Below are 26,056 nucleotides of genomic sequence, written 5' to 3'. Positions count from 1 at the left end.
TCTTACTTAGATCCCTTCTGCTGTTCTCCTACTGTGCTCTGGGAAGACTCCCAGTTGATCCTCCCTTCCCCTGGAACTCAGGAATTTTGAATGGAGCTTCTCCGCTGTGGGTGGCCCTGCCTTCATGGAGCGGGGCCAAACCCGGGACTGGGTCTACAGCCTTAGCCCCACCTTCATCCATGGAAGACTTCTGCTGCCGGCTGCAGGCACCTGTATTTGCTTTTTTTAGTCTCTTCTCTCACTCTTCCTTTGCTCAGGGAGCCATGGGCTGGGCTGATCTGGGAGGCAGGACTCAGGTGGGCAGTGGAAGCTAAGAGTTGGGGCATTTTACCTGGATCTGCCTGGTAAAATGGGGCACAGGTGAAATCACTTTGCTGTGATTCTAGGTCCAAGATGGTGAAACTAGCTCACAGGGGAAAAAAGATTTGCTAGAGTCACCCTGCAAGGCAGTAGCAGGGCTGGGCTCCTTCTAGCCACTGCTCCTCTCCCATTTAGTCGAGTTCTCTAGCACCCAAGTCCTGCCCTTGATGTGGGGAAGTTGTGTAATTACTGACAGCTTTGGCTCAGGATTGGGGTGGGCAGCTGGAGAACATGCCAGGCTTGGCGAAACACACGGGTATGAGGGCTGCTGGTGACCAGTTCCACAGCACATCAGCCAACCTGGGTGGCTGGAAGTGGGCGATCCATCTCTTACCTGGGGACAGCCAGTGGTCACAGTTGAGGTGAGGTGTGGTCAGCCAGGGCTGAGAATGGCCCGCCCTTGGCTACTGCTCAGAGAAGCCACCCACCAGTCCCTGACATCACTGGGGCCTCTGTGGACCCCCAGCCCTTTCGTATACCGACACCTGCACACAGACCACAGTGACTCAGGGCTGCCCCTCTAGCTAGTTTTCTAGGGGACCCAGGGGGATGGGGGATGGAGGAGACCTGAGTTCTAATCCTGGCCCAGCTTCAACAGCTAGTGTAGGACATTTGTTTATTCAACAGATATTTATTTACTGAACACCAGATTCTGTTTGGGGAGTTTGGGATAAGTCAGTGAAGAAAAAACACTGAGAACCCTCTCACCTCAGAAAACTAGTGGAGAAAAGACAGTCAACTGATGTGATAAATAATCATGAAGTCAGCTAAGTGCCCGGCACCCGCACACGATCTTTTTCTCGAGGAAATGAGGGGGTTGGACTGGATGGCCCTGGAGGTCCTGGCAGGCTTGGCTCTGAGGGCTGCCTTGGCTACAGCCACCTCCAAGCTAGGCCTCCTTCTGGGGGACAGGACCCTGGCCTGGCCTGTGTCTGGAGATTGGAGGGTTGGGTTCAGGGTGCTGGGTCCTGAGACATGGTTTGGGAACAAATCTGGATGCCCCCACTTACTAGCCCTGTGCCTTGGCCACACTGTTTAACCTTTCCAAGCTGCTGTCTTCCATCTGTCAAAGGGAGACAGTAGGGTGGTTTTAAGAATTTGGTGAACTAAGGCATGGACACCCTTAGCACAGGGAACATCAACCGTTGTTACAGTGTTGTTGTCTATCACATGGTGACTTCTCTGGTCTCAAGCTGATCTTTCATCTGCTCTCTGGTTAAGTTGGACCTTGTTTGCCTTTTGAAACACTGGTGCCTTTTTTCTCTCTCACTGCCTTTCCCAGAAAGCCCCCCTGCATATGCATGTCCCTTTCCCCTTCTGTCTCTGTCTCCCTCCCACCCTTCGTCTGCTTCATTGGTCTCCATTTCTGGTCTCAGCTGAAAGCCTTGTCCTGACCCCGTGAGCACCTTCTCCCCTCCTGAGTGCCTGGACCCCTTGACCTCCCTGTGTAGTAGACATGGGTTATTTGGGTGATTTGAAACTCTTGGAGAGTAAACTCATGGAGAGTATCTCCATGGCCTCCCGTGGAGTTCTTGGTGGCCATCATTCAGACCTGATGTACCTTCCCAGTTCAGCCCAGGCTGAGTGAGAAACACTTGCCTCCCTGCAGCCATGGGTGGTGGGCACTGTGGGCCTGATGCTGGGGCAGGGACCAGCCAAGAACAAGGGGGTGAAAAGCCCAGAAGTTCCCAGCCTCTCGCCTAGAATGAACCCTACTGTGTTGTTTTCTGTCCTGCAGACACTACCCCAAGCAGTCCTTCACCATGGTGGCTGACACCCCGGAAAACCTCCGCCTCAAGCAACAGAGTGAGCTGCAGAGTCAGGTGAGGGAGTGGGGCTAGTGCTGGGGCCTGGCCTGGGGGGCGGGGCCACCCCTGGATTTGGCAAGAGCACCTTCCTTCTGTGGTTACTCAGCAAGGTGCTGAAATCCAAGCATTTGCCTAGTCTCCCTGCCCCCACCCCTAGTTACTAAACATTTCCTGACTTGATCAGCGAAGTGGGCAAGAGTGTGCCCGGCCACCCCCTATCTAAAGTGGGTTGGAGGGGTGTGGGTTTCAGATTCTTTCTGCATCAGGAATTTTGTGAGGGGCCGCTAAAGCCCACCTCCTCCAGGAAGCTGGTCCCCTCTCCCTCCTGTCCTTTCACACCCACCCTCAAAGGAAGGTTCTTGGGATAGTGGTCCAGTGGTTAAGACTCAGCCTGTCCACTGCAGGGGATACATGTTTGATCTCTGGTCAGGGAATGACCAGGGAGAGTGAAGTTACAGAGTCTATCCTCTAGCCATGTCCCCAACCCTCTTCTACCTGTCCCAGGGCAGGCTGCTAAGGGAGCCTTGCCCCAGGGGCCTGTCCTGCCCACGTCTCCTTGGCCTGATTTTCCTGAGCCCCTCCTCAGGGGGAGCCCTGCTTGCCACTGCTATAGGGGAGGAGATGGGGTTCCTGCACCAGGGGGAGAGAGCTGGGGCTTTAGGGGTCACTGAGGAATAAGCAAAAGGCCCAGAACCTTTCGATCAGAACGACTTACCCTGACTGGGGGTCTGAGAGGGCTTCTAGGACAAGCCTGGCCCGGACTGTAGGGTGGGACAGGGCAGGGCTTTAGCAAAGACCTCTTGGGGAATGTAACCAGTGGGCAGGGTGCCCAGGGCCAGGAAAATGTCTTGGAGGATCCACCTGGGCCTCAGGGGGAATCCCTCCTGATCCCTGCAGGTGGGGCTCCTGCTGCCTAATCTTGATGTGAATTCTCTGGCTCCCTTTCTCCCAGTTGGTCACATGAAGGAGAACTAGCCCTGGAGTGGCAAAGGCTTTACACACATTCTCTCATTTAATCCTCCCAGCAACCTGCAAGGAAGGTGCTGTTTTCCCATTGTACAGATGGGGAAACTGAGGCTCAGAGACAGTAAGGGGCTTGCTGAAATCATACAAGTAGTAGTAGCAGTGATAACTGTATTAATAGCTAATGTATGGAGTGCTTGGTGTTCTGGGCGTGGTAGCGTTCACGCCTCACAATAGTTCTGTGCAGTTGGCAGGATCCCTCTCGCTTTACGGAAGAGGAAATAGGTGCTAATGACTTTGAATGCCAGTTTGTCTGAGACTTGTATTCTTTCCAGTTTTCCACCCAACTCCCTAAGGAGAACTATCTCTACTTTGATAATAAACACAATAGTTCCTCCTGTTGGTGAGAACTTTTATAGGTTAGCAAACACTTCAGTTACTTCACCTCATTTATGCTTGACTTGACTCCAGGCGTCAGAGACAGGGAACCAAGGCTCTGAGAGGCACCGGACTTTGCCTGTTGACACGCACTCTCAGTGAGCTTTCAGGATCCAGGCTCTGTTTTTTTTCCACTCCCGAGTACAGTGACCTTGACCTCGTGCAGCCCTGTGAGGCCAGGCGTTCAGGCCTCCTGTGTATCCCACCGTGATGGGGGAGCAGGTGCACGCGTGCTAAGTTGTGTCTGACTCTTTGCGACCCCATGGACTGTAGCCTGCCAGGCTCCTCTGTCCGTGGGATTTCCTAGGCAAGAATGCCAGAGTGAGTTGCCATTTCCTTCTCCAAGGGATTTTCCTGACCCCTGGGATGGAATCCACGTCTCCTGCATCTCCTGCATTGGCAGTCAGATTCTCTACCGCTGAGCCACCTGGGCGCAGGTAGGGGAAGCTAATTTGGCCCTTAGCACAGCTCACATCTACCAGCCCAGGCTTTGCCCCTGCTGTGATGTGAAAGCCGCAGTCACTGTGGGGGCTAATGTGGGTACCAGAGCCCAGCTGACTGAGGAGGGCTGGGTGGCTCAGCTGGCAGGAAGAGGGCTTGAGATGGCACTCGGGCCTGGGCCTGATTTGCACAGGGAATCCCCTGGCCAGGCCCTGACAACTGCCTTGGAAACTCCCCATCCTGTCGCAGGTAGAAGGGGCTTCATAGGGAGAGCAGGTCAGAGCATTGTGGGGTGACCTGTACTCACCCCACAGCATGAGAGGAGTGTGGGAGTGTGTGTACACACTCAGGCAGAAGCAAGGGACACACATACACCCCCACACACACACCTACTCTCAGGAGGAGAAATTCAAACCCTGCTAATTTCCTCAGCCTTTGTCAATCCCACAAAAGCTGGGCTGCAGCTCTTTTTGCCTGTGGAACTCAATCCCTGAGGGGCGGGGTCTGTAGGAGGAAGCAGCCCCTGTCCACCTCCAGACCCACCCTGTCTCCCAGGGGCCTGGCCCACTGCCTGTCCCCGGGGTTCCTGATTCTTGGGAGGGTGGGGAGGTCATGAGAAGGCCAGTCACTCTTCGTGGGTCATCACTGGGGGCCGGGCCTGACCTCATTTAGTCCTCATAACCACCTGATGACGGAGGGACTCTTGTCCCTGTGCTACAGACGGGGACACAGGTTAGAGGCCATGCAGAGCCAGCTCCCTGACAGAAGTCAGGCCCTTTGCTCTCAGCCCCTCTGCAGCCTGCTGTGGCGCCCGGCTGTGTGCACTAATGCCCAGGATGCATCGGCCACCAGGGGGGATGGTGCAGGGGATGAGGGTGGTGTTCAGAATGCAGAGTCCTCAGCCCCACCCAAGGGGGTTTTGGTTGCCACTTCTGGGCCGGGCCCAGGGAGTTGCATTTGGGCAGCCCTGGTGATTCTGATGAGGGCTTTTGGTCCTGCAGACCTGCTCTGAGCGGCTTAGAGCCAGGCTGTAGGGTAGAGAGGGAGGTGAGGAGCTGCTGTGAGGGGCCTGAGCTGAGGCTTTGCATTGAGGCCACTGCTCTAATCTCCTGCAGTTGGGCTCTTGAGGGCTGGGGCTCGGGGTTGGGATAGGCAGAGTGTGAAGAGGGGTCCTGTCCTCTTTGCAAGTCTGGTTCTGTCTCCTGCTTCCCTGGGCTGTGTGGCCTCAGTCTCACCCCTTTGCCTCTCAGTGCTCTTTTCTTTCCTGGTAAAATGGGGACAGAAAGCCCAGTTGCCTAGATGTTGAGGGCTGGGTCTGAGGCTCTGAGGCTTGGAAGGGCTGAGTGGGCCTGGCTGGGGGCGGTGGGCCGTGACAGTTCTGGTTCCTGTGGTCGCTGTGGGGACAGGGCGGGCCGGCGTGGTGGGAAGGGAAGTGGGAGCCTCCTTACCTAGCCCGCCCCACCCGCCAGGGGGTCAGCCCCCCGTCTCCTTCCAGGTCCCTTCCTGGGCCTGCGTTGGTGTCTCTGTCTCTTCTGTCTCTGGGAAGTTGCCTGTGCTATTTCAACTTTGTTTTCCTATTTCTAGATTGGTTCCCAAAATGGTACTTTCCGTGTCTGGGACACCTGGAGCCTCCCTTGTGGGGGCGGGTAACCACAGGGCTGACCAGAAATGACCCTCTGGGTGGGCCTGTCCAGGCCTGGCTGAGGCAGAGCCCTGGTGGCGAGGGCCTAGCAGCCCTCCACCCCCCTACCCTCAAAGGGCAGCTCTCCCACCCCCAGCCCCAGGACTAGTAGAGGCAGCAGCTTTGGGGTGGGGCTGAGCTGGGGCTGTCTGTGTGGCCCTCTGAGCTCAGACAAAAGTGAAAGGAAAAGGTCTCTTTAATTTTACCCTCATCATCCTTGGTGCTGTGCTTGGGAAATGCCACGGGGCACATGCCGCAGGGGACAGGAGATTGTAGCAAAGTCCTGTGCCCTGCCCTGCTGTGTGCAAAGTTCCCACTTTCTTACCTTGACTCTTATAACCTGCAGGGTAGGCAGCATCCTGTGTCACTCATACCTGAGCCAGTTGAAGGCCAAATCCTGGATCTGCCCTTAGTAGCTCAGTGACCTTGGACCAGTTATTTAACCTCTCTGAGCCTTACTGCCTTTATCTGTAAAGTACGAATTACCTCTCTCCAAAGGTTATTGTGAGGATGTTATTATATATTAGGTATTTAGAACAGTTCCTGGCATACAGTCAGCACTCAGTAAATGTTCACTATTACTATTCTCCTGGAAAGGAGTGGAGATGGAGCTTGGATATGATAAAGCTGAGGGAGTATTAGACCTTTTGATGACTGCTTCCAGAATTGACCTTTCTCATTAGCTCTTCTCCCCATCTGTGTGTGTTTACTCTTAAAACAATTTCTTTTTTTGTTAGAAGTGGGTGGGTTACATAGTATGCGGGTCTAGCACATGGTAGGTACATAATAAGTAGAAAATGTTGGTATCATATTTTTTTCAATATATATATTTTTAAGTCATGATCTTTCCTCTTACATCGGGTCAGCAAGGCAGTTGTTTTTCAACTTATGCTGCCTGTTTGGAGATTTTATTTCTGCATTCAATTCATTCATTATTTACCCAACAAACCTTTGTTTGTACCTACTATTTGCTATGGTAAGTGATGAACAAGCTAGAATCTGGGGGGAGAATTAATAAATCTATATATGAAAAGTAGAATTTCCTAGGCTCTGGTTGTTCAGGCCTGAGGGGCCTCAGGCATCGCTCCCCTCTCTACCTTGGGAGTGTCCAGGGTGGGAGGCCCAGGCAGGCAGCATTCAGACAGGACTCCTGAATTGAACCGACAAGGCAGGTTGAGTGACCTTGGACAGGTCACTCCCCTGCTCAGAGCCCCCTGTCACATCCCGGTGAGCCATCCCAGAGGAGGGCAAGGACTCCAGCTTGGATGATGAGGGAGGTTCCACGTGGGGCCCTCCCCAGACTTCTGGTTCCTTGACTTTTATCTCTTCCACCTATTCCAGATGGCCAGAGAATCTTCCCCACGTTGATTCTCCATAGTCAGGGGCAGGTGCTTAAATATGGTCAGAAACTCCAGAACCACAAGGACTTTTATTGATCAGCTGGCTGGCCACTCTCAGGAGACCCAGAAAGGGGGACCGACTTGCCCAGGCATACACAGCAAAGTAGTGCTGAGCATAGGCTTCCATCCTTTCTTGCCCCCTGCTCCTTCCAGCCCCGCCTTCTCTGGGCTGCCTGTGCCAGGAGTGAAATGAATTATCCTTCCCCAGCAGGGAGGGAGAGGCAGTTCCTGAGCCTGGGAACCAGCTGATGTCATTGTAGTGTTGCCATGACAATTATTCCCCTGGATTAGGGGCCTGACCTTCCAGAGGGCCAGGAAGTGGAGGAAGGAGTTAGGGACTGGCGTTGGTTCAGCACTTGACAAAGCACCTTTACACTTAACCCTTATCCTTGCACATTGAACCCTGCCGTGTGCTTCATATGTGTTTGTTGCTTTAAAGAAAGCCACCTGTATCTTTGATTAGAATGGGTGTGTCATGATACCCATTTCAGATGTGGACACTGAGGCCCAAGAGGTTAAATCAGTTGCCCAAGATCACTCAGCAAGTGGGAGACAGCCTGTGTTCATACCAACTCCCTCGGGCTCTTTGCTCTTGCTTGGTGGTAGGAAGCCCCCTCTCCATTATGGACAGTCCTCTTACAGGTGAGGAAATCAAGGCCAGAGGTCTTGGATCTGCGGCCTCTGGATCTGGAGCTATGCATTTTTGACTCTCAGTGCTTTACCTTTCTTGATACCCGCTTCCAGAAGGGTCTCCCCTGCCAACCCATGCCCACCACTAAGAGTTGCTGTGCTGGCCCAGGCCTTCTTGGAAGAGCTGCTGTGGGGCAGTTTTAAGCCCTTGGGGTGGATTGGTACCTGGACCCACTGTGTTAACTTCCAGTCTGAGGGGATCTAGCACATCCAGGCCTTTATTTCAGTCTGGGCCAGAACAAAGGAGGTTCTGGAACCTTTTAGGAACAAGAAACCCTTGTTGGATGGGTGAGCTGGGGCTCTGGAGACAGACAGGGACCCCGACTCCTGGAGGATGCAGAGGAACCGACAGGTGTGGGTTGTCAGTCCGGTCTCGGTGCAGCTCAGCCCTGAGGCCAGATGACTCCAAGCCTGGGAGCGGCCTGGAAATTCCCAAGCTCCTAGGCCTTGTGTCCTGGGCTGACCTGCCTCCAGGACAGTGCAGCCTGCATGGAAGAAATCCAAGCAGCTGGTGGGCTTTGGAACAGCTGCTGCCGAGGTGGACAGTAAAGACTCTGAAAACCAGAGGAATAGGTCCCTGTCCCAGGGCCATTTCCAGCCTCCATTCTGCTCTTCAAAACCCCCAGGGGAGGACAGTTTTCATATTTCAGTTCCTTTAGTGCTTGGGAAGTCCTTTCTGAATGTCTGACTTAAGTCCCTCTAGTACTCAGGTTTCCATGGAATACTCAGAAGAGAGGGGCATTGGAGGGGGTGGTAGGGGTCTTTCTTGGCACTTGGAAGCCTGAAGTGCTGTCTGTCCCCCACCCATTTCATCCCCTCCTCTGGTGCTGACCTCAAAAGCCAACCTGGCAGGCTCTGGGCAGCTGCTGGGGCCTGTCAAAGGCTCATTGATTGAGTCTTCCAAGTGGCTGTCTTACCGCCCTCCTTTCTGGGCACCAACTTTGTCCCTTGGCACAGCCCTCACTCAGAAACTCCCCCGGGCTCTCAGCGGGTAGGGCCACATCCTGGCCAGGGTGAGGGCTGGGGCAGTCCTTGGAGCTCTGGAAAGAACCTTCTTCCTCTCGCCATTAGGCAGGATGGACCATGGTGAAGGTTCAGGAGTCAGGCAGATGAAAGTTTCATCCTGTTGGCTCTGAACTTGTGCTGCTAAGCTGTGTGAGCTTGGGCAGGTGACTTTCCCTCTCTGTGGCTCAAGTTTCCTTGTCTGTAAAATGGAACTAATGATAGTCTATAGCAAGACTTAAATGACAGTTCATGTAAAGCTCTTGGCACTCAGGATACACCAAATATGAATACATATTAATATTTTATTATCATTGGTCTGATACTTTTTGGCCAAGATTTCTGTCTTGAGGTGGGAGGTGGGAGTTGATGTCACTGCAGGGGGGTTTCTGGTCAGGGTCTCTCCTGGCTGGTTGCTGCAGGCTGGAGCCCTCCCTGCTCCCCCTGCCTCGACTCTAATCCCTCTCCACCACCTTGGTCCTCCAGGTACGCTACAAGGAGGAGTTTGAGAAGAACAAGGGCAAAGGCTTCAGCGTGGTGGCAGACACGCCTGAGCTCCAGAGAATCAAGAAGACCCAGGACCAAATCAGTAACGTAAGGTCCCCTGCTCCCCGGGTACTACCCTGACCCTGGCGCTCCCTTCTCGTCTCCTCCCCACCTGCCTGGCAGTCCTGCCTGAGGCCAGTTCTATGCCGCCCCTGCTTTCCTCAGCAGGCTTGGCTGGTGCCTGCATGAGCTGAGGGAAGGGAACAGTTTGGGGTTCCCAAGATACCTTTCCTCTGTGCACCCCCAGATTGCCCCTTTGATACCCTCTGCCCACATAATATTTCCACCTTGAAAGAACTGGACTTTTTTGGGGGGTGTACAGGGAGGGCCTTTGTGCCCCATCACTCCCCTCACCCCCCACTCTCTCTGAAATTCCCCTCCTCCCTGCTGGCTATGGTGAGGGCCAGGGTCCAGACTGGCTGTTTTGTCTGAGCACAAAGGTCAGAACTGGGTGGCAGGGGTGGGGAGGGGCCGGGCTCCCCATCGACCGCCTCTGGGTGCTGACATTGCAGTCATTTCCGCCCTCCTTCAGCCTCCTCCCCCACCTCGGCTTGCTCTTCCTTCCTGTGTAAAAACCCCAGCCGGGTTTTGCTCGCTGGCTCTGCACCCCTTGGCCTGGCCCTCCCAGGTCCAGGGTAGTCACCAGTGTTTAGCCATGGCAGGGCTGGGTGTGCAGAGGGGGCAGTGGATCCACACCCCTTATGGCACCTGTGGCTCAGTTTCCTGCTTGGCGGAGCCACAGACTAGCAGCCTCTGTGGCTCTGGGCTTGTGGGGAGGCTGCTTAGGGGGCTTTGGGCAATGCGGGGGCACTGCTGTGAGCCACAAGCATGGGCATGGGCTGCAAGCCTATGTTGCACAGAGTCCTATAAAGGACTGGGCAAGCAGGTGTCTTTAGGTCTGGTTCAGGAGGGGTTGGCAGGTTGCCTGGTGTCACTCTGGGCTGAAGGACTGGGGACAGAGGCTGCAGGGGGCCTGAGTTTTGGGTGGTCTATCTGGCATCCAGCCCTCAGACCTCCTTGATCAGGCACTCCTGGAAGTGAGTTGGACCGTTGTTAGGGTCTACTTGCTGTGACTCCGGTGGATGTCAGAAGCCAGGGCCCAAGCCATCAGAAGTGGCCATGCCTGAGACCTTGGCTCTTAAACTTTGATCAGCAGCCTGCAGTATGAAATACATTTCACGTCGTGGCCCACTGAACAGGCTTGCTGATTTATTTAAGAGAAACAGAACCAAAACTTTCAGGAAAGAGTGCTCTACCACTTAAAGGGCATTTGGATATTTTCTGTTCTACTTTAGTTTGTTAAAGATGCTGGGTTTCGCAATTAGATTGTTGACCCGCAGCTTGAAATTTGTGGCTTGAGGAAATGGAGTGCTTCCCTTGGGCTAAGATGCCTCTGACAGCTGTAATTCCCCCTTCCCCTCAAACAAGCTTGTCTCAATTGCTTCTTTATAAGCCAGAGCCTGGCCTCAACCTGAGAGCTTCCCTGCAGGTTGTGCCCAGAAGAAGGTGGAAAGGTGTGGGTCTCAGCTGTCCTCACGGAAAACAGGAGGGAGGGGAAGCCTCGGGTAACAGGGAAGGAAGATACAGAAAACTGGACTCTTGGGTCTTTAGCCTCTGGCCTTTCATTGTGAAGACTGTTATCTTTCATTGTGAAGACTGTTATCTTGGACACCTGCTCCCTTCCTACAACCCCAACCCCCTAGCACATTCACTCATTGTTTCCAGCCTGTGGCTTTTAGAAGGGAGAGGCAAGCCCAGTCATCCTTGCCTGCTTTTCTGGAAGGCTTCCAGAATACTCCACACCCAGCATATTGCACCTGTACTCCCCAACCTCTCCCCCTCAGCTAGTTATTAGACGTGTTAACGTCTGAGGAGCCCTGGTAACAACTCACTCTGGCCAAGACACCCACACCTGGGCAGATACCATCTTATCAGTAGCCACAGGGCTGCAATGAGCTGATTCTCCTCTATCTGAGGTGGGGAGGTGACTGAAGCCTGACCTGGTTCTGCTTTTGCAGCTTTAGCTGGGACCTGTGACACATGAACACAAAGCTGGAAGACTCTTGGTTTTAGCAAATGCAGTTAGTCTGTCAGCTGTGGGCTTCCAAACAGCTGTACTTCAATCACTTGAAAAGGTTGATTGAAGATACAGGCTAAAAAAAAGAAAATGCAGCCTCAGAGGACTCCTCCTGGAACTGCTTGGGAGCAGAGCCCAGAAACTAGCATTAATTTTATCCCATTTTTAGGAACTAACATTTTTTTTTTTAATGTTTATTTATTTATTTGGCTATGCTTGGTCTTAGTTGTGGCATGTGGGATCTAGTTCCCTGACCAGGAATTGAACCTGAGTCCTCCGCATTGGGAATATGGTGTCTTTGCCACTGGAACACCAAGGGTCTCAGGAACTAGCATTTTATTTTTTAAATTATTCTTGTTGTTTTTTATCTTTTCTTCCATTTTTATTGAGCTATACTTGACATACTGCACTGTATACATTTAAGCCGTCCAGCATAATGATTTGATTTACCTCCATCATGAAATGATTATCACAATAAGTTGACTGAATAGCCATCACCTCATATAGATACAAAATTAAAAGTGATAGAAAATAAAATTTCTTTTTCAAGAACCAACATTTTTAATACATTCCCTGAGTTCTCTGCAGTTTGAGAATCATCACCAAGAATCTGAAAAGAGCTTCACCAAAGGTGCCAGTCCTGGCTACATCCCAGAACCCCCAGGGAACTTTAAACCACGTTATTAAATTGTCCTTCCTCCAGAGGAGTTTTGGGAAAGATGATGTCTGGAGCCACACCTTCTATTTTGTATCCAAAATAGTGTTCCTGTATGAGCTTGTCACTCACTTCCCAGGTTATCGTCAGATGCCTCATTTGTGAGGAAAATGTCAAGCACTTAATCTGAGATAAATATTGTCCATTGCTATTAATTTAAAGGTAGACTTTGCTTTCTACATTGTGGTGAAAGAAGAGACATGGACTAAAGTTTGGCTGAAAAGTTGGGCCTTTGTCTAGTACTGAAAATGCGTGGAAACTTGGCAGGCAAGGTGCTAGTCAGTTAGACCTTGTGTTGTGTAATTGACTTTTTTTTAGTTGAAGTATAGTTGGTTTACTATGTTGTGCTCGTTACTGCTGTATAGCAAAGTGATTCAGTTAGAGTGGGTTGACCAAAAAGTTCATTCGGGGTTTTCCATAGGATGTTATGGACAGAATCAAACGAACTTTTTGGCCAACCCAATATTAATCTGGCCTTTGGTCACCAGCTCTGATGGCTGTAATGGATGGGAGTCTCTTTTTTTTTTTTTGGCTGTGCTGGGTCTTAGTTGCTGCTCATGGGCTTTCTCCAGCTGCGGTGCACTGCTCTCCGGTTGCCCTGCATGGGCTTCTCGTTGCAGTGGCTTCTCCTGTTGTGGAGCAGGACCTCTAGGCATGGACTTAGTTGCCCCACAGCACTTGGGATCTTCCCAGACCAGAGATCAAACCTGTGTCCCCTGCATTGGCAGGCAGATTCTTACACTGGACCAACAAGGAAGTCCTAGATGGAAGTTTTTAATTGCTGAGTCCCTTTTACCAGGAGCCCCTGCGTTCAAGTAGGCAAGTTTTCATTTACCTACATATTTCCTCATATATAGATTTCCTGTATACAGTTTTGGGTCTTTTTAACTTTTCCTTTTTCTGTAAAGCGTAACACATAAACACCTGTGTGTGTGTTCACCATGCGAGGCAGGAAGCAGAGCATGACAGCCCCCTGTCAAAATAGAGCTTTCAAAGTGTTCAGAAAAAAGACATAATTCTCATGTAGTGAGTACCTATCATATAATTAACTTAATTATGAGGAACCAGCTGGGAGCATCTGACAGGCAGAGGTGAGGCCTAGTCTGTGAAAGAAAGCACTGGATATAATTAGATATAGAACTGGTTAGTGTTCTGCCATTAGCTGCAGAACTAGTTAATGTCCTACAGGACTGTAAAACCATAAGCTTTGGAGATATCCTTGCTACAGGCTGAAATCTTTTGCATTTCTTACAGTCAGAAATAATTAGCAGCTCATATTTCTTAAATTAGCTTCAGTCCTTATGCATGCATGCATGCATACATACATGCTAAGTCGCTTTAGTCGTGTCTGACTCTTTGTGACCCTATGGACTGTAGCCCACCAGGCTCCTCTGTCCATGGTATTCTGTAGGCAAGAATACTGAGTGGGTTGCCATGCCCTCCTCCAGGGGATCTTCCTGACCTAGGGATTGAATCCGTGTCTCTTATGTCTCCTGCATTGGTAGGTGGGTTCTTTGCCACCAGCACCACCTGGGAAACCCTTCGGTCCTTATAGTTTGGGCCCAATCAGTAGTAAATAGTAAAGTTAAAGAAAATTCTAGCCCCAGTCAGATGGCTGGAGATGGGCTTGTTGGACAACCCTGTGTGCTTTTTTTTTTAAGTATGTAATATTTTTTCTTTTTTTAAAACTGAAATATAGTTGGTTTACAATGTTGTGTTAGTTTCAGGTGTACAGAAAAGTTATTTGGTTAACTTTTTCCAGATTCTTTTCCCTTAGAGTTTATTATAAGATATTGAGTATAGTGACCTGTGCTGTAACAGTAGGTCCTTGTGGTTATCTATTTTATATTTAGTAGTGTGTATATGTATCCCAAACTCCTCTAATTTATCCCCCCTCCATAACTATGCATTTCTGAATACTATAGTTTTGTTTTCCCCAATTTTGAACATGCAGTATCTATTCTTTTGTGTCATATCCTTGGGGCAACACTGGGTTTAAAGCATCATGAAGCTGTAGTTTATTCTTTTCTGTTGTCTTGTATTCTGCTTAAACTGCTTATCCCACATTTTGTTGATTCTGGGGTTGGTGGCATTTGGATTGCTTCCGTGGCTGTGGACAGCTTCATACATGTTTCCTAGCGTTAACGTGGAGGGCAATTGTTGGAGGTTATGTTCCCTCAGCCTTGCTATTCAAGCAGTGGTATTGATTTACCCTCTCGCCAGCACTGATGAGAGTTTCCACTGCTCTGCATCCTTAGGCTTGTTTATTTTAGCCATTCTGATTGTGCGTAGTAGTATCTCATGGTTTTAACTTGGATTTCTCTGATTAGTAATGAAGTCGAGCACAGATTTACATTTGTTTTAAAAACGAAATAGTGTTAGTCTCTCATAGGGAGCACAGCATTACTTGGTGGTTGAGAACTAAGGAGCTGATGGTAAGACTCATTTATGCACCTCTTACCTACCTCCTGAGCCTTGGTTACCCTGTCTGAAAAATGGGGATGATCGTAATACATTGTTCTTGGGCTGGCTGAGAAAAGGAAATGAGTAATGCATATAAGGGCACCACAGAGGCCCACAACAAATGGAAACATTGTTAGAAAAACCAGACCTTGGCTGGTGAGTTGATTATTCCATCCAGAGCCTGATATTCCCTTCTTGGCTGTGATGTGGAATCATGTGGGAGCAAGTGTGGAGTCAGACCTTGGTTTTCCACCACAATCAGGAAGGAGAACACGGGTTCAGAAAACAGACCATCAGCTGGCAGAGAAAATGCGTTTTCCATAGCTTTGGAATGGACCCTCAATGAGTCATCCTGGAGTCCTGGCTGGCAGGGCCCTGGGTGAGTGGGGAGTGTCCTCCGGGGCCTGGACCCCTCCACCTCAGTGCACTTGGATCTCCGGGCGTCCTTCCGTGGGGTCCCAGGACAGTTTTTGGCTGGGCCTCTGCTGACATTTCTGAGCTTATGGTGACCCCTTTTCAGGGCACTTAGACGACTGGAACTTTGCTGAGCCTGGGACTGAGATCAACCAGGGCCTTGGCCTCTGATAAGTGTTTATTTCCCCTTTGGATGTGCTCACACCCTTTAAGGTGCCTCTTTGCTTCTCAAGCTATTAGGTCGATCAGCAAAGTAATAATAGTTTCCTTGTTTCCTGCGCAGGGGAGGGAGAGGAAGTTTATAGTACTGAAATTTTATCAGGTGGCCCCTGGGGCAGAAGGGAGCTGCAGCCTCACTTTTCTCAGTCCACTTCCGTTTTGTGCTGCCACTCCTGACTTCAGTGGCTGGCGCCCCTTCTCTCGAAGTTAGGGTGACCTTGTGATTATCATCCCTTTTGAAAGCGAAAGGGAGTGCTATTCATATTTATTCTAGAAGACATGAACTGGGACCAGGGGCAGACTTGGGCATGTGGTCACCCTGTCCCAGGAAAGGACCCGTCCAGCTGTGGCTTTGTCCTTGTATCACCAGCTTCAGCCCTGACTAATGAAAGTCACTTCACTTCTGTAAAATGGAAATTAAAGTGTACCTATGGGACTTTTTTTTAAGGGTTATTATTGTCAAGGCCAAGGGAGATTATATGCAGAGAACTCAATGTGAAGAGCTGAGTCAAGGTTATTACAGTGAGCAGGTGGTTCCTGTATCGGTGGTGGGAAGGGTTCTCCTGTGTTGAGGCTGCCCCTGCTCTGTCCATCTGGATCAGCTGGCCCTGTGTGGAGTGGCTTTTTAAGGAGCAAGATGGAGCCCATCAGCCACTTACGGAAACGAACACACGTCCAGACTTGCTTTCAGTTCTAGGATTTGGCTAGGTTCCTAGAGATGGTTGGAAGCCTTAGGACCACATGGGAGCAGATGGTGCCATGGCCTCTTTTTAAGATGAGGAAATTCAGGCCCAGAGGGGATAGGACTCTTCCAAGTTCACATGAGCAAGTGAATGGCTCGTGAGTCTAGGGGTGAGGTGTGGGAGGGATGTGCAGTCCTCGATGAAGGACTGAGTCTACAACATGATGGGGGATGGGACCCAGATGTGCTTCTTCCTCCAAGAGTCACCCCTTCACTAATCTAGACAGAGCCACATCCTGAGAAGTGGACTGTCAACCAGGGTAGCGTGGGCCTGCCCCATAGCCCACGTCCTGGCTCCCGCAGGGCCCCGGGCAGGCCTCTGTCCGCCTCCACATGGTCACCGGCCCCCCGGGTCAGGCCTCTTTTCATTAACAGAAAGTAAACACGGGAAGCTAACCTTTCCTACCCCCAGGACAGAAGTCAGAAGGGCAGTTGCCTTGAGAGCCTAGAGGCCTCTCCTTGCCCCCACTCCACCCCCACTCCTTGCCAGAGGAGAGGGGCTCACTGAGTGGGCTCAAGAGAGACTCTCACCTTTTGCCCTTGTCTTAGGGATCTGAGAGCAGGACACTGGCCCTTGACCTTCACCCCTGGGTGCTCTACTTCATGGGAGTTTGGGGATCTGATGGGTTTTCAGTCTGACCAGGGCCAGCTGTCCCCCCTTCAGGTACTGGCTCAGTCTATTTTGCTCTTTGGGTATGGGTCCCTGCTTGGGCATGAAGGAAAGGGGCAAGAGGAGGAGGGGGGCTCATCCTGACCCAAACCCCTAAGCAAGGCACTCCCTGCCTCCCCACCAGCCCATCCCAGGCTGTGCTGCTGCCCCACCTGTTCTCCCAGCCTGGGCTGCAGTAAGTCACCATCATTCAACAGCAGAAGAGCAGAAGGGAGATGCGGGTGGGCCCAGTCGACCACCCCTGCCGACCTGTAGCCCAGCTACTCCTGGCTGAGTGTTAGCTCTTGCCCTCCTTACAAAGTGGATGCGAGAAAGCAGCAAAGAAAGTGAGAAGAGGTGGACCACGGGAGCACCTGGGCTGGACAGCTGGATCAGCCAGGGGCTTCCAGGGCACAGAATTGCTGGTTCCTTCTGCTCCTGGAGGCAGGGCAGACTTTGCCCCCTTCTTGCCCTGTCCTCCTCACCCCACCCCCTTTTCCACTGGGAGCAGCACAGGGCAGGATCCTGGTGAACAGGAAGTGAGAACCAGCCTCCAGGCCGGTGGTGGGTCTGAGGCCTGGAGAGAATTCAGGCCTGGGTCTGCTCAGGACCAGACCAGTTTTCTGTGTCCCCGCTTCTGAGTTTCCTTGGGACGGGGTGCTCTTCTGTCACTGTCCCACTTCCTCCACCAGTCCCAGCCCAGCGCTCCCAGAGCACTAACCGTGGACCTTCCACCTCTGCTCCGTTGCTTGCTTCCTTCCCCCTACAGTTTCCTCTCTGAAAAGTCAGTAGGTCCTCAAGGTGGGGTGTGGGCGTGTTGCCACTGGGAATGCAGGCAGAAAATCCCAGAACTCCTGACTCTGGTTCTTTTTCATCCTTTGTTTTATTCATATTTGTATGTTTTACACACAAATGTGTGTAGACATTCCATGAGTGTAAAGTGGTACTTGTGTGTAATTTATACAATAGGTGCAATTCGGGAGGATTGTGCTGAAACAGATATTACCAACAGGAATATTTGGGCAAATAGGGGACAGCGGACTTTTTCTGTAGAGCTCCAGAGAGTCAATGTTTTAGGCTTTGTGGGCCGAAGGGCCTGTCAAAGCTACTCAGCTCTGTAGTGACGGCGTGAGAGCAGCCAGAGATAATACAGAGATGAATGGGTGTGACAGTTCTAGCAGAACTGTATTTCTGGACACTGAACTTTGAATTTCATAGAAATTTCAGTGTTACCAATCTTATTCCTTTTAGCTCTCCCCACAGGCTCCAAACATTACTAAACGTAGTACCTGTTCTTAGCTCACATGCAGACCATGAGCAAATGGGCTGCAGGCTCATGGACCAGAGAGTTTGCCAACCTCTGCTCCAGATCACTGGTTCTCAAACTTGAGCCTTCAAGACTCAGACTCACCTCGGGGAGCTTTTAGAAGTGCACATGTCTGTGCCTGCTAAGTTGCTTCAGTCATGTCTGACTCTTTGTGCTATGGACCGTATACCTACCCTATGGACTGTAGGCCCGCCAGGCTCCTCTGTCCATGGGATTTCTCCAGGCAAGAATACTGGAGTGAGTTGCCATGCCATCCTCCAGGGGATCTTCCCAACCCAGGGATTGAACCCATGTCTCCTGCGTTAGCAGGTGGGTTCTTTACCACTAGCGCCACCTGGGAAGCCCCTTAGAAGTGCATATTCCCTCCAAAAAAAAAAAAGAAAGAAAAAAAGAGTAAAGGTGCATATTCCAAAACCCCAGCCCTGATTTTGTAGATTCTATGGAAGGTCCTGGAACCTGCATTTAGCAGATAGTCTGAAGACCAGACTTTAAGAACACAATTCTGGGTCCTGGTGGTCCTTGGTGAAGACCTGGGGTGTGTGGCTTCTTCAGGTCTCTTTCTGCCCATTTTTTAACCCAAGGAGAGAAGGAACTCATCTTCCAGATAGTGACATACCCTCGGAGAGGGCCGGGCATTTCTTGTCCTGCAAACTGTGGTCCTCAGCGGAGCTTTATGAGGTCATGCCCACAAGAGGTAGAATTGCCTGCTGGTTAAGAGCACAGGCTCTGAAATCTCCGTGAGCATGGGTAACTCATGTTGCTTGTCAGTGCTTTAGTCTCCTTCTTGTCTGTTATGTGGGGACGATACTGTACCCCTGTATAGGTGCTGACATGGTAAAATGCGCCTGTGATGCAGAACACCTGGCATAGTGCCTGGCACCTAGCAGATGCTCTGTAAACCAGAGTCACTGCTATGGGCCAGGGTGGAAGCGGGGCAGCTCCAGCCCTGCCACAGGGACATAAAACTGACTGCTTACATTTGTCTGGTGCTTTCACTTACATTCATTCCCTTCTGAGGGGAATGGCAACCCACTCCAGTATTCTTGCTGGGAAAATCCCATGGACAGAGGAGCCTGGCAGGCTAGTCCATGGGGTTGCGAAGAGTCAGACACAATTGAGGCACTAACACTTTAGCTTACACGGCCCTTTAACATCCATCATCTCATCGCGTCCTCCAGCAACCCCTGAGGGGAGATCCTGATGCTCACCTCTGTGAGGTCGAAACGAGGCTTGGCGAGGTTAAGTGCTTGTTTGAGGGCACATCACGGTACACCCCAGATGAGACCCTGGCTCTCTTTGCCTGGAGTCCTGCAGGAGTCTCTCCCATCCCAGGATCTTGAATGGCAACGGAAAAGGGGAGCTTTGGTTGGTTTGCTGTGGGTCCTTCACCTATTGCTTTCTGTCCCTGCAGATAAAATACCATGAGGAGTTTGAGAAGAGTCGCATGGGCCCCAGTGGGGGTGAGGGTCTGGAGCCCGAGCGCCGAGATCCCCAGGAGAGCAGCTACCGGCGGCCCCAGGAGCAGCAGCAGCCTCACCACATCCCCGCCAGCGCCCCAGGTGAGTGGGAGGGCTGTGGGGACCGAGGACCTGAGGCAAGGTGGGGAGGAGGTGAGAGGGAAGCCTCAAGTACACACATACACATACACACACACACACACACAACCACCAGGTCCTACCCCTACCCAGGGCATGAACACACACACACACACACACACACACACACACACACAACCACCAGGTCCCACCCCTACCCAGGGCATGAACACACACACACACACACACACACACACACACACACACACACACACACACACACACACACACACAACCACCAGGTCCCACCCCTACCCAGGGCATGAACACACACACACACACACACAACCACCAGGTCCCACCCCTACCCAGGGCATGAACACACACACACACACACACACACACACACACACACACACACCCCAGGTCCTATCCCTACCCAGGGCATGAACACCAGGGTCAGGGCTGTGCTGGTCTCCCGCTCTGATGGGGAGGATGCAGCTGGGATGTGACAGCAGCTTGTGTGCACACAGACAGAAGCCCTTGAGAAGTGGGGGTTGAGTAAGCTTGTGGGGTTGGAAATACATGACAAGGTCTCATGGAGGAGGGGAGAGGGTTCTGGGAGGGTCTGGGTTTGGCAGGACAGGTCCTGAGCCTGTCTCCTGCTGGGTTCCAGTGTACCAGCAGCCCCAGCAGCAGCCGGCAGCCCAGTCCTATGGTGCCTACAAGGAGCCTGCAGCCCCAGTGTCCATACAGCGCAGCGCCCCAGGCGGGGGCGGGGTGAGTGGCCCTGGCAGAGGGAGAGGTGGGAGGTGGGGTGAGCCTAGGGAAAGCTTCCTGGACATCTCTGTAGAAAAGACGTCCCTTCTTGGACACCCTTTTTTTGTTTTATTGGACAACCTTTAGAAAAGAAAACTCAGGCAGGACAATTCTCAGAGAAATAAAGTAGCCTGAGATAAGAGAACTGCTGGGGCCTCAGGCTCCAGATGCACAAGTGAGGGAAGGTCAGTGGGTCTGAGAGGTCATCTGAAGGCTAAGGTTCCAGATAGACCAGCCAGTGCTTCAAATACTTACTGAGCATGTTCTGGACAGAAGGGATTTGGTCTAAGTGAAAGTTCACCTTTCTGCCCCCTCGGAACTTACATTCCAGTCAGGGAGACAAACATGAATAGATAAGTAGGTATGTGGCAAAAGATTATAGATAAGCCCTGAAGAAAAAGACTGCAGGGTGAGAAGGGGAGGGGGCAGCAAAGGGCTCAGTAAAGGAATGAGTAGTGGAGGGAGAACAGCAAGTGTGAAGGCCCTGAGGCAGGAGTATTCTAGGAGAGTTCAAAGATCAGCAGGAAAGCCAAGGTGACTGGAGAGGGATGAGGTCTGATCATACAGGGACTTGTAGGCTTCGGGCTTCCTTGGTGGCTCAGACAGTAAAGAATCTGCCTGCAATGCAGGAGACCTGGGTTCAATCCCTGGGTTGGAAAAATCCCCTGGAAGGGAATGGCTACCCACTCCAGTATTCTTGCCTGGAGAATTCCATGAACAGAGGAGCCTGGCATGCTATAGTCCATGAGGTCACAAAGAGTCGGACATGACTGAGCAACTAACACTTTGCCTTTCAGGCTGCCGGGAGGCCATCATGATTGGCAAGCTGTGCAGAGTAAGGGCTTTGACTTATGTTTTAAAAGCTGGCTTCAGCAGCTGTGTTGAGAAGCAGCAATAAAAAGTTGAGGGTGGAAGCAGGGAGATGAGTTGGGTGGTTGTTGCAGGATGCGGGCGTAGATGGTGGTGACTTGGCCCAAGAGATTAAAGGCACAGTTGGTGATAAGGACCAAGGTCACTTCAGTCATTCCATGAGGGTTGTGACCTCTTTTTTTTTGGTGGTTTCTAATATTTATGTTTCTGGTTATAAAAGTAGTACGTGAAGAGCACTGGGTTGGGAGAGGTTTTGAATCAATCCTGCAGGAATTAGACAGGTGACTTTCTCAGAACCTGTATTGCCTCATCTGGAAAGCAGGATAAGAAGCCTGGAGGGTTGTGATCTCTTATTCCATAGTCTTCAGGGCTGATGAAGCTGGTTTCTGCTCTGGGGGTAGGGGGTGGGGGGTGGGATTTGAAGTTTTGTGCTAAATAGGATAGGGGGCCTCTGAAGGGTTTAAAGCCAAGAAGTAACTTCATCAGGTTTGAATTTTGGAAAGTTCCCCCTGAGATCACAATAGATGAACAGTAGGAGGAGGCAGTGGAGAAGGCAATAGCAACCCACTCCAGTACTCTCGCCTGGAAAACCCCGTGGACGGAGGAGCCTGGTAGGCTGCAGTCCATGGGGTCGGACACAACTGACCGACTTCACTTTCACTTTTCCTTTCATGCATTGGAGAAGGAAATGGCAACTCACTCCAGTGTTCTTGCTTGGAGAATCCCAGGGATGGGGGAGCCTGGTGGGCTGCCGTCTATGGGGTTGCAGAGTCGGACACAACTGAAGTGACTTAGCAGCAGCAGCAGCAGGAGGAGGCAGACTAGGGGAATGGAAACAGAAGGTCTGAACAGGGTCTTGGAGGTGGGGTGGGGTGGTGGGGCAGATTCTGGAGATTTCTAATGGATTCATCCAGCCTTGGACCCACACGGATCCCAGAACCTGGCCTGGGGGACCCTAAAGGCTAAGCTGACTTCCAGAGACAAGTCAGTGTCAAGGGCGTTGATGGTCAGAGGACATTAGAATCTTGCCTGCTTCCAAGATCACAGTTGGATTTCATGTGTTTTTACTGGACATTTCCTAGCTGCTGCTGCTGCTAAGTTGCTTCAGTCGTGTCCGACTCTGTGCGACCCCACAGATGGCAGCCCACCAGGCTCCCCTGTCTCTGGGATTCTCCAGGCAAGAACACTGGAGTGGGTTGCCATTTCCTTCTCCAATGCATGAAAGTGAAGTTGCTCAGTCGTGTCCAACTCCTAGCAACCCCATGGACTGCAGCCTACCATGCTCCCCCATCCCTGGGATTCTCCAGGCAAGAACACTGGAGTGGGTTGCCATCGCCTTCTCTGGACATTTCCTAGAGCTGGGGTTTAAACACGAGACTGGCTGAGGTTGGAAGGGGGGACCTGACAGGTACTTTCTGGAGTTTTTTCTCCCAGGAGTTGGTCTTTATCCTGAACTTAAGAACCAGATTCATCAACAGCTTCAAAAAAAAAACAAGAAAGACTGGTGTTTTTAATAATACAGATAATAGCACACAGGGCAAGTCATATTTTTAAACTCAACCCAGCGTGGTGTCCACTGGACAGTACTGTATTCCTGTTCCAAGAGACGGGGTGGAGGTATTGTAATCTCTGTCCCTGTTTGTATCTGGCCCCTTAGGAGGTGCCAGATACAGTGTTAATAAGGTGATAACTCTCAGAAAGTGTGACACAGAGGTGAGAAAACTTGAGGCAGAGCCTAGCCTGTCCTTGTCTCCCAGCTCCAGGTCCCCTCTGCTCTGGGGTCCCAGAGAGGTAGGCACCCCTGACTGACCATGCCCCCAACCCTGCAGAAGCGGTACCGTGCTGTGTACGACTACAGTGCTGCCGACGAGGACGAGGTCTCCTTCCAAGATGGGGACACCATCGTCAACGTGCAGCAGATCGACGACGGCTGGATGTACGGGACCGTGGAGCGCACTGGTGACACGGGGATGCTGCCAGCCAACTACGTGGAGGCCATCTGAGCCCGCCGGGCACCGCCCGCCCCATCCGTCTTCAGTGCATTCCACAGCGTCGCGTCTGTCCTGGGCGTGACCTGTCCACCCGTCGGTGTCTCTGTTTTTTAAAATCTGCGACAGCTTGTTTATCCTCCCCCTCTTCCAGCTTCTTTTGCCAACCGAAGCCTTGTTCTGCCACTTTCGCGGCTCCCCTGCTGGCAGGTTTTCCCCTTGACCAACTTCTTGGTTTTCTCTCTGGATGGAACACGTGTGAACCGCTCTGTGGGAGGCCAAGGCCTGTGGGGATGGTCTGGGTGGGTGACCCGTTGGCTCCCAGGCCTCTGCCTTCTCTCTTTTCTGCCCCCTCAGCCCCTCCTACCCACCTCCTCATACATCCAAACATTCCAGGACTGTGGTGAGCCCAGACCCCCAGGACTTCCAAAGGAGACGCTCCACACATTCCCAGGAGTGGGGCCCTGCTGCCCTTGCCCTGGGATGGGGATGGGGGTGGAGAGGGTGCTGCTGTTGTGCCAGTGAGGTGGGCTCCGCCTCTGCTTCTCAGAGATGGGGCTGCCAGCCCTCCAAGAGGTCCCCTCACCACCCTCTTCCCGCTCAAGGTTGACAGAGGCGGATAAACTTCCTGCTTTGGTATTCATTAATCCTTCCCCACATGGTTCCTTTTCACACTGTGATTTCTCTCTCCTGCTCAACCGGGCCTGGTGTGGGCAAGGAGCTGGAAGCTCGGCTTGGGTCCGGATCTCACCTTTCTGCTTTAGGGACAGCTGCAGGAAAGAGGGGAATGGGGTGTTCTCTTTGCAGCCCTTTTCTCTCCCTCCCACTGAGTCTCCAGGGTCTCTGGCTTGCCTCCACCTGAAAGATGGGGCAAGGAAGCCTCAGGCCTCTCGGCCGAGGGCCCAGCCCCTGAGACCTGGTTAGACGGGCCGCTCCTCTTGGGAAGGCAGCTTGGGGCCTTCCATGGCCTCCCCGCATCCCACACCACCTGACCTGACCCCAGGGGGACTGGACTGTGCGAAGCCACAGCCCGCTCTGTATCTCTACTACTTCCTTGAGGGAGAAGGAGTGGGTTCTGCAGGTGTCTGTGACAGGCGAGTGTGAGTGTGGGAGAAGCAGGCAGGGTACAGGAGGGTGCACAGAGGGGAGGTCCTTGAGGGAGAGAAGTTCCTTATGTTTTCTTTGGAATGAGAATCCCTCCTTTCCTTCTATCCCTGAATGGAGGAAGCCCACCACCCCCCTTTCCAAAGTGCAGAAGTGAGGAGGGGGTGTGTACTTGGTGGGGGCTGATGTTGGGGGCTGTAGCTTGCTGGAGGAGGGGGGAGAGGAAAGACTTCATGATTCCAGGCAGATACTTTTCCCCCATCTCTGTGTCCTGGGCTGTAGAATAGGGAGCCAGGGGACCCTGTGCCACCTAAACTGTGTTCTACCCTCTTCCTGCTCACCGCCACCCACCCTCCCCTCCCCCAGCTCGCTCATTTACCTAAAGCCTCCTTGAAGTAAAGGGAGAGGGTCCCAGGGCTACAAAACTGGAAGCGCAGACCTGGGTTGAGGAAGGGAAAGATGGTGCTATCTCCAAGTCCCTTCTCTCACTCGTGGGTGGCTGTGACCACCCTTGCCTGATTTTACTCATCTCTGGGCTTTCCTGTCACCCTTCTGGGTCTCCCCCACCCATCTTTACCCCAAGTCCACTGACTCAGGCCCTATGGTTGACATCGTTGCATCCTTGTGCCCTGCAGGAGAAGGAGGGGTCTGCAGGCATGTTTAACATCTAGTCCTCACTGCTTGTGAGTTGATTTGGGAATATTTACCCCAGATCAGAGGCTTGAGCCCCTGCCTGACCAGTCCCTTTCCCTCCTTGGCCACAGCCACGGTGAGGGCGGGTGGAGAGTCTTATATTGGGCAGCGTGGGGGATGAGGGAGGCAGAGAAGGAACAATTTTGGGAGCCGTGGGCAGACGCTAGTCCATTCTATTTCCTCTTGATCTCAAAGCACAATGTGGATTCTGGGACCAAAGGTCAGAGAGACATATCCTGTTGGAGAACCTGTGGCTGGCAGGGAAGTGAGAGGTTGGGAGGAGGGCCTGGGGAGCAAGAAGTAGCCTGTTGTCGCTCAGCTTCATTTTTCTTCCAAAACAAGGCAAGCCAGCCACTGGAATCTTGCTGCCAGCCCTTGGTTCCTCCCATCCTAAAAATAGGGGACCTTTTCTTACACACCCCCAGAGAGAGGAGGGACTATCACACTGGTGCTGAGGGACCTAGGGGCTGCTGAGAGTCCTTATTCCTTTCCAGAATCATCCATCCCTAGCAGAGCACAGAACCTGAGGGCTGGGCTGAGTCCCTGGTCTTTTCTTACAGTTCCAGAGGGTTGTTGTTGTTTTTTTTTTAGCCAATCTAATCCCAGGAAAGAACATGCAACAAAGCTAGAATGTGAATATAACTTTAGTGGACCAATAATAAAATGCAAGAAGCCCAATGGTGAGAAACGTGAATTCTCTCAATATTGCTTCCTGTTTTCTTCCTCATGTCCCTCCAGGGAAAACTATTGCTTAATTTCTGCCTTTTCCCCCTCACATATGCACTTTTGGGCCTTTTTTTTTTTTTAAATAGCTGGAAAAAAAAAATAACCACCCCACAAACCTGTATTTAAAAAGAAATAGAAATGATCACGTGAAATTTGCCTCTGTCCAAACATTTCATCTGTGTGTGCGTGTGTGTGTGTGTGTGAAGCCGTCCATTCATCTTTTTATATGGGGTGGTTGTCTTTTCTTGGTCTGTTTTGGTCCCCTCCCTCGTGGGCTTGTGCTTGGGATCAAATCTTTCTGGCCTGTTATGATTCTGAACATTTGACTTGGACCACAAGTGAATCTTTCTCCTGGTGACTCAAATAAAAGTATAATTTTTACCTGC

The 26,056-nt window shown here is 51.8% G+C and overlaps 1 protein-coding gene across 2 annotated transcripts in view; it reads left to right on the top strand.

Moving 5' to 3' along the window:
* Positions 1 to 26,056, top strand: part of LASP1 (LIM and SH3 protein 1) — a 40,284-nt gene extending 14,228 nt beyond the window's left edge. For both annotated transcript variants that reach the window (XM_081582282.1, XM_081582283.1), the window contains exons 3-7: positions 2,099 to 2,183; positions 9,270 to 9,377; positions 19,347 to 19,494; positions 20,147 to 20,250; positions 22,989 to 26,056. In XM_081582282.1, the coding sequence (XP_081438408.1) occupies positions 2,099 to 2,183; positions 9,270 to 9,377; positions 19,347 to 19,494; positions 20,147 to 20,250; positions 22,989 to 23,162 (619 nt within the window). In that variant the 3' untranslated portion in view covers positions 23,163 to 26,056. The remainder of the gene's footprint in view (positions 1 to 2,098; positions 2,184 to 9,269; positions 9,378 to 19,346; positions 19,495 to 20,146; positions 20,251 to 22,988) is intronic.

The sequence above is a fragment of the Giraffa tippelskirchi genome, chromosome 3 (assembly GCF_054371585.1).
Source record: "Giraffa tippelskirchi isolate mGirTip1 chromosome 3, T2T-mGirTip1v1.2.pri, whole genome shotgun sequence".
Taxonomy (NCBI): domain Eukaryota; kingdom Metazoa; phylum Chordata; class Mammalia; order Artiodactyla; family Giraffidae; genus Giraffa; species Giraffa tippelskirchi.
The sequence above is the reverse complement of the archived record's forward strand: the minus strand, read 5'-3'. Positions and strand labels throughout refer to the sequence as shown.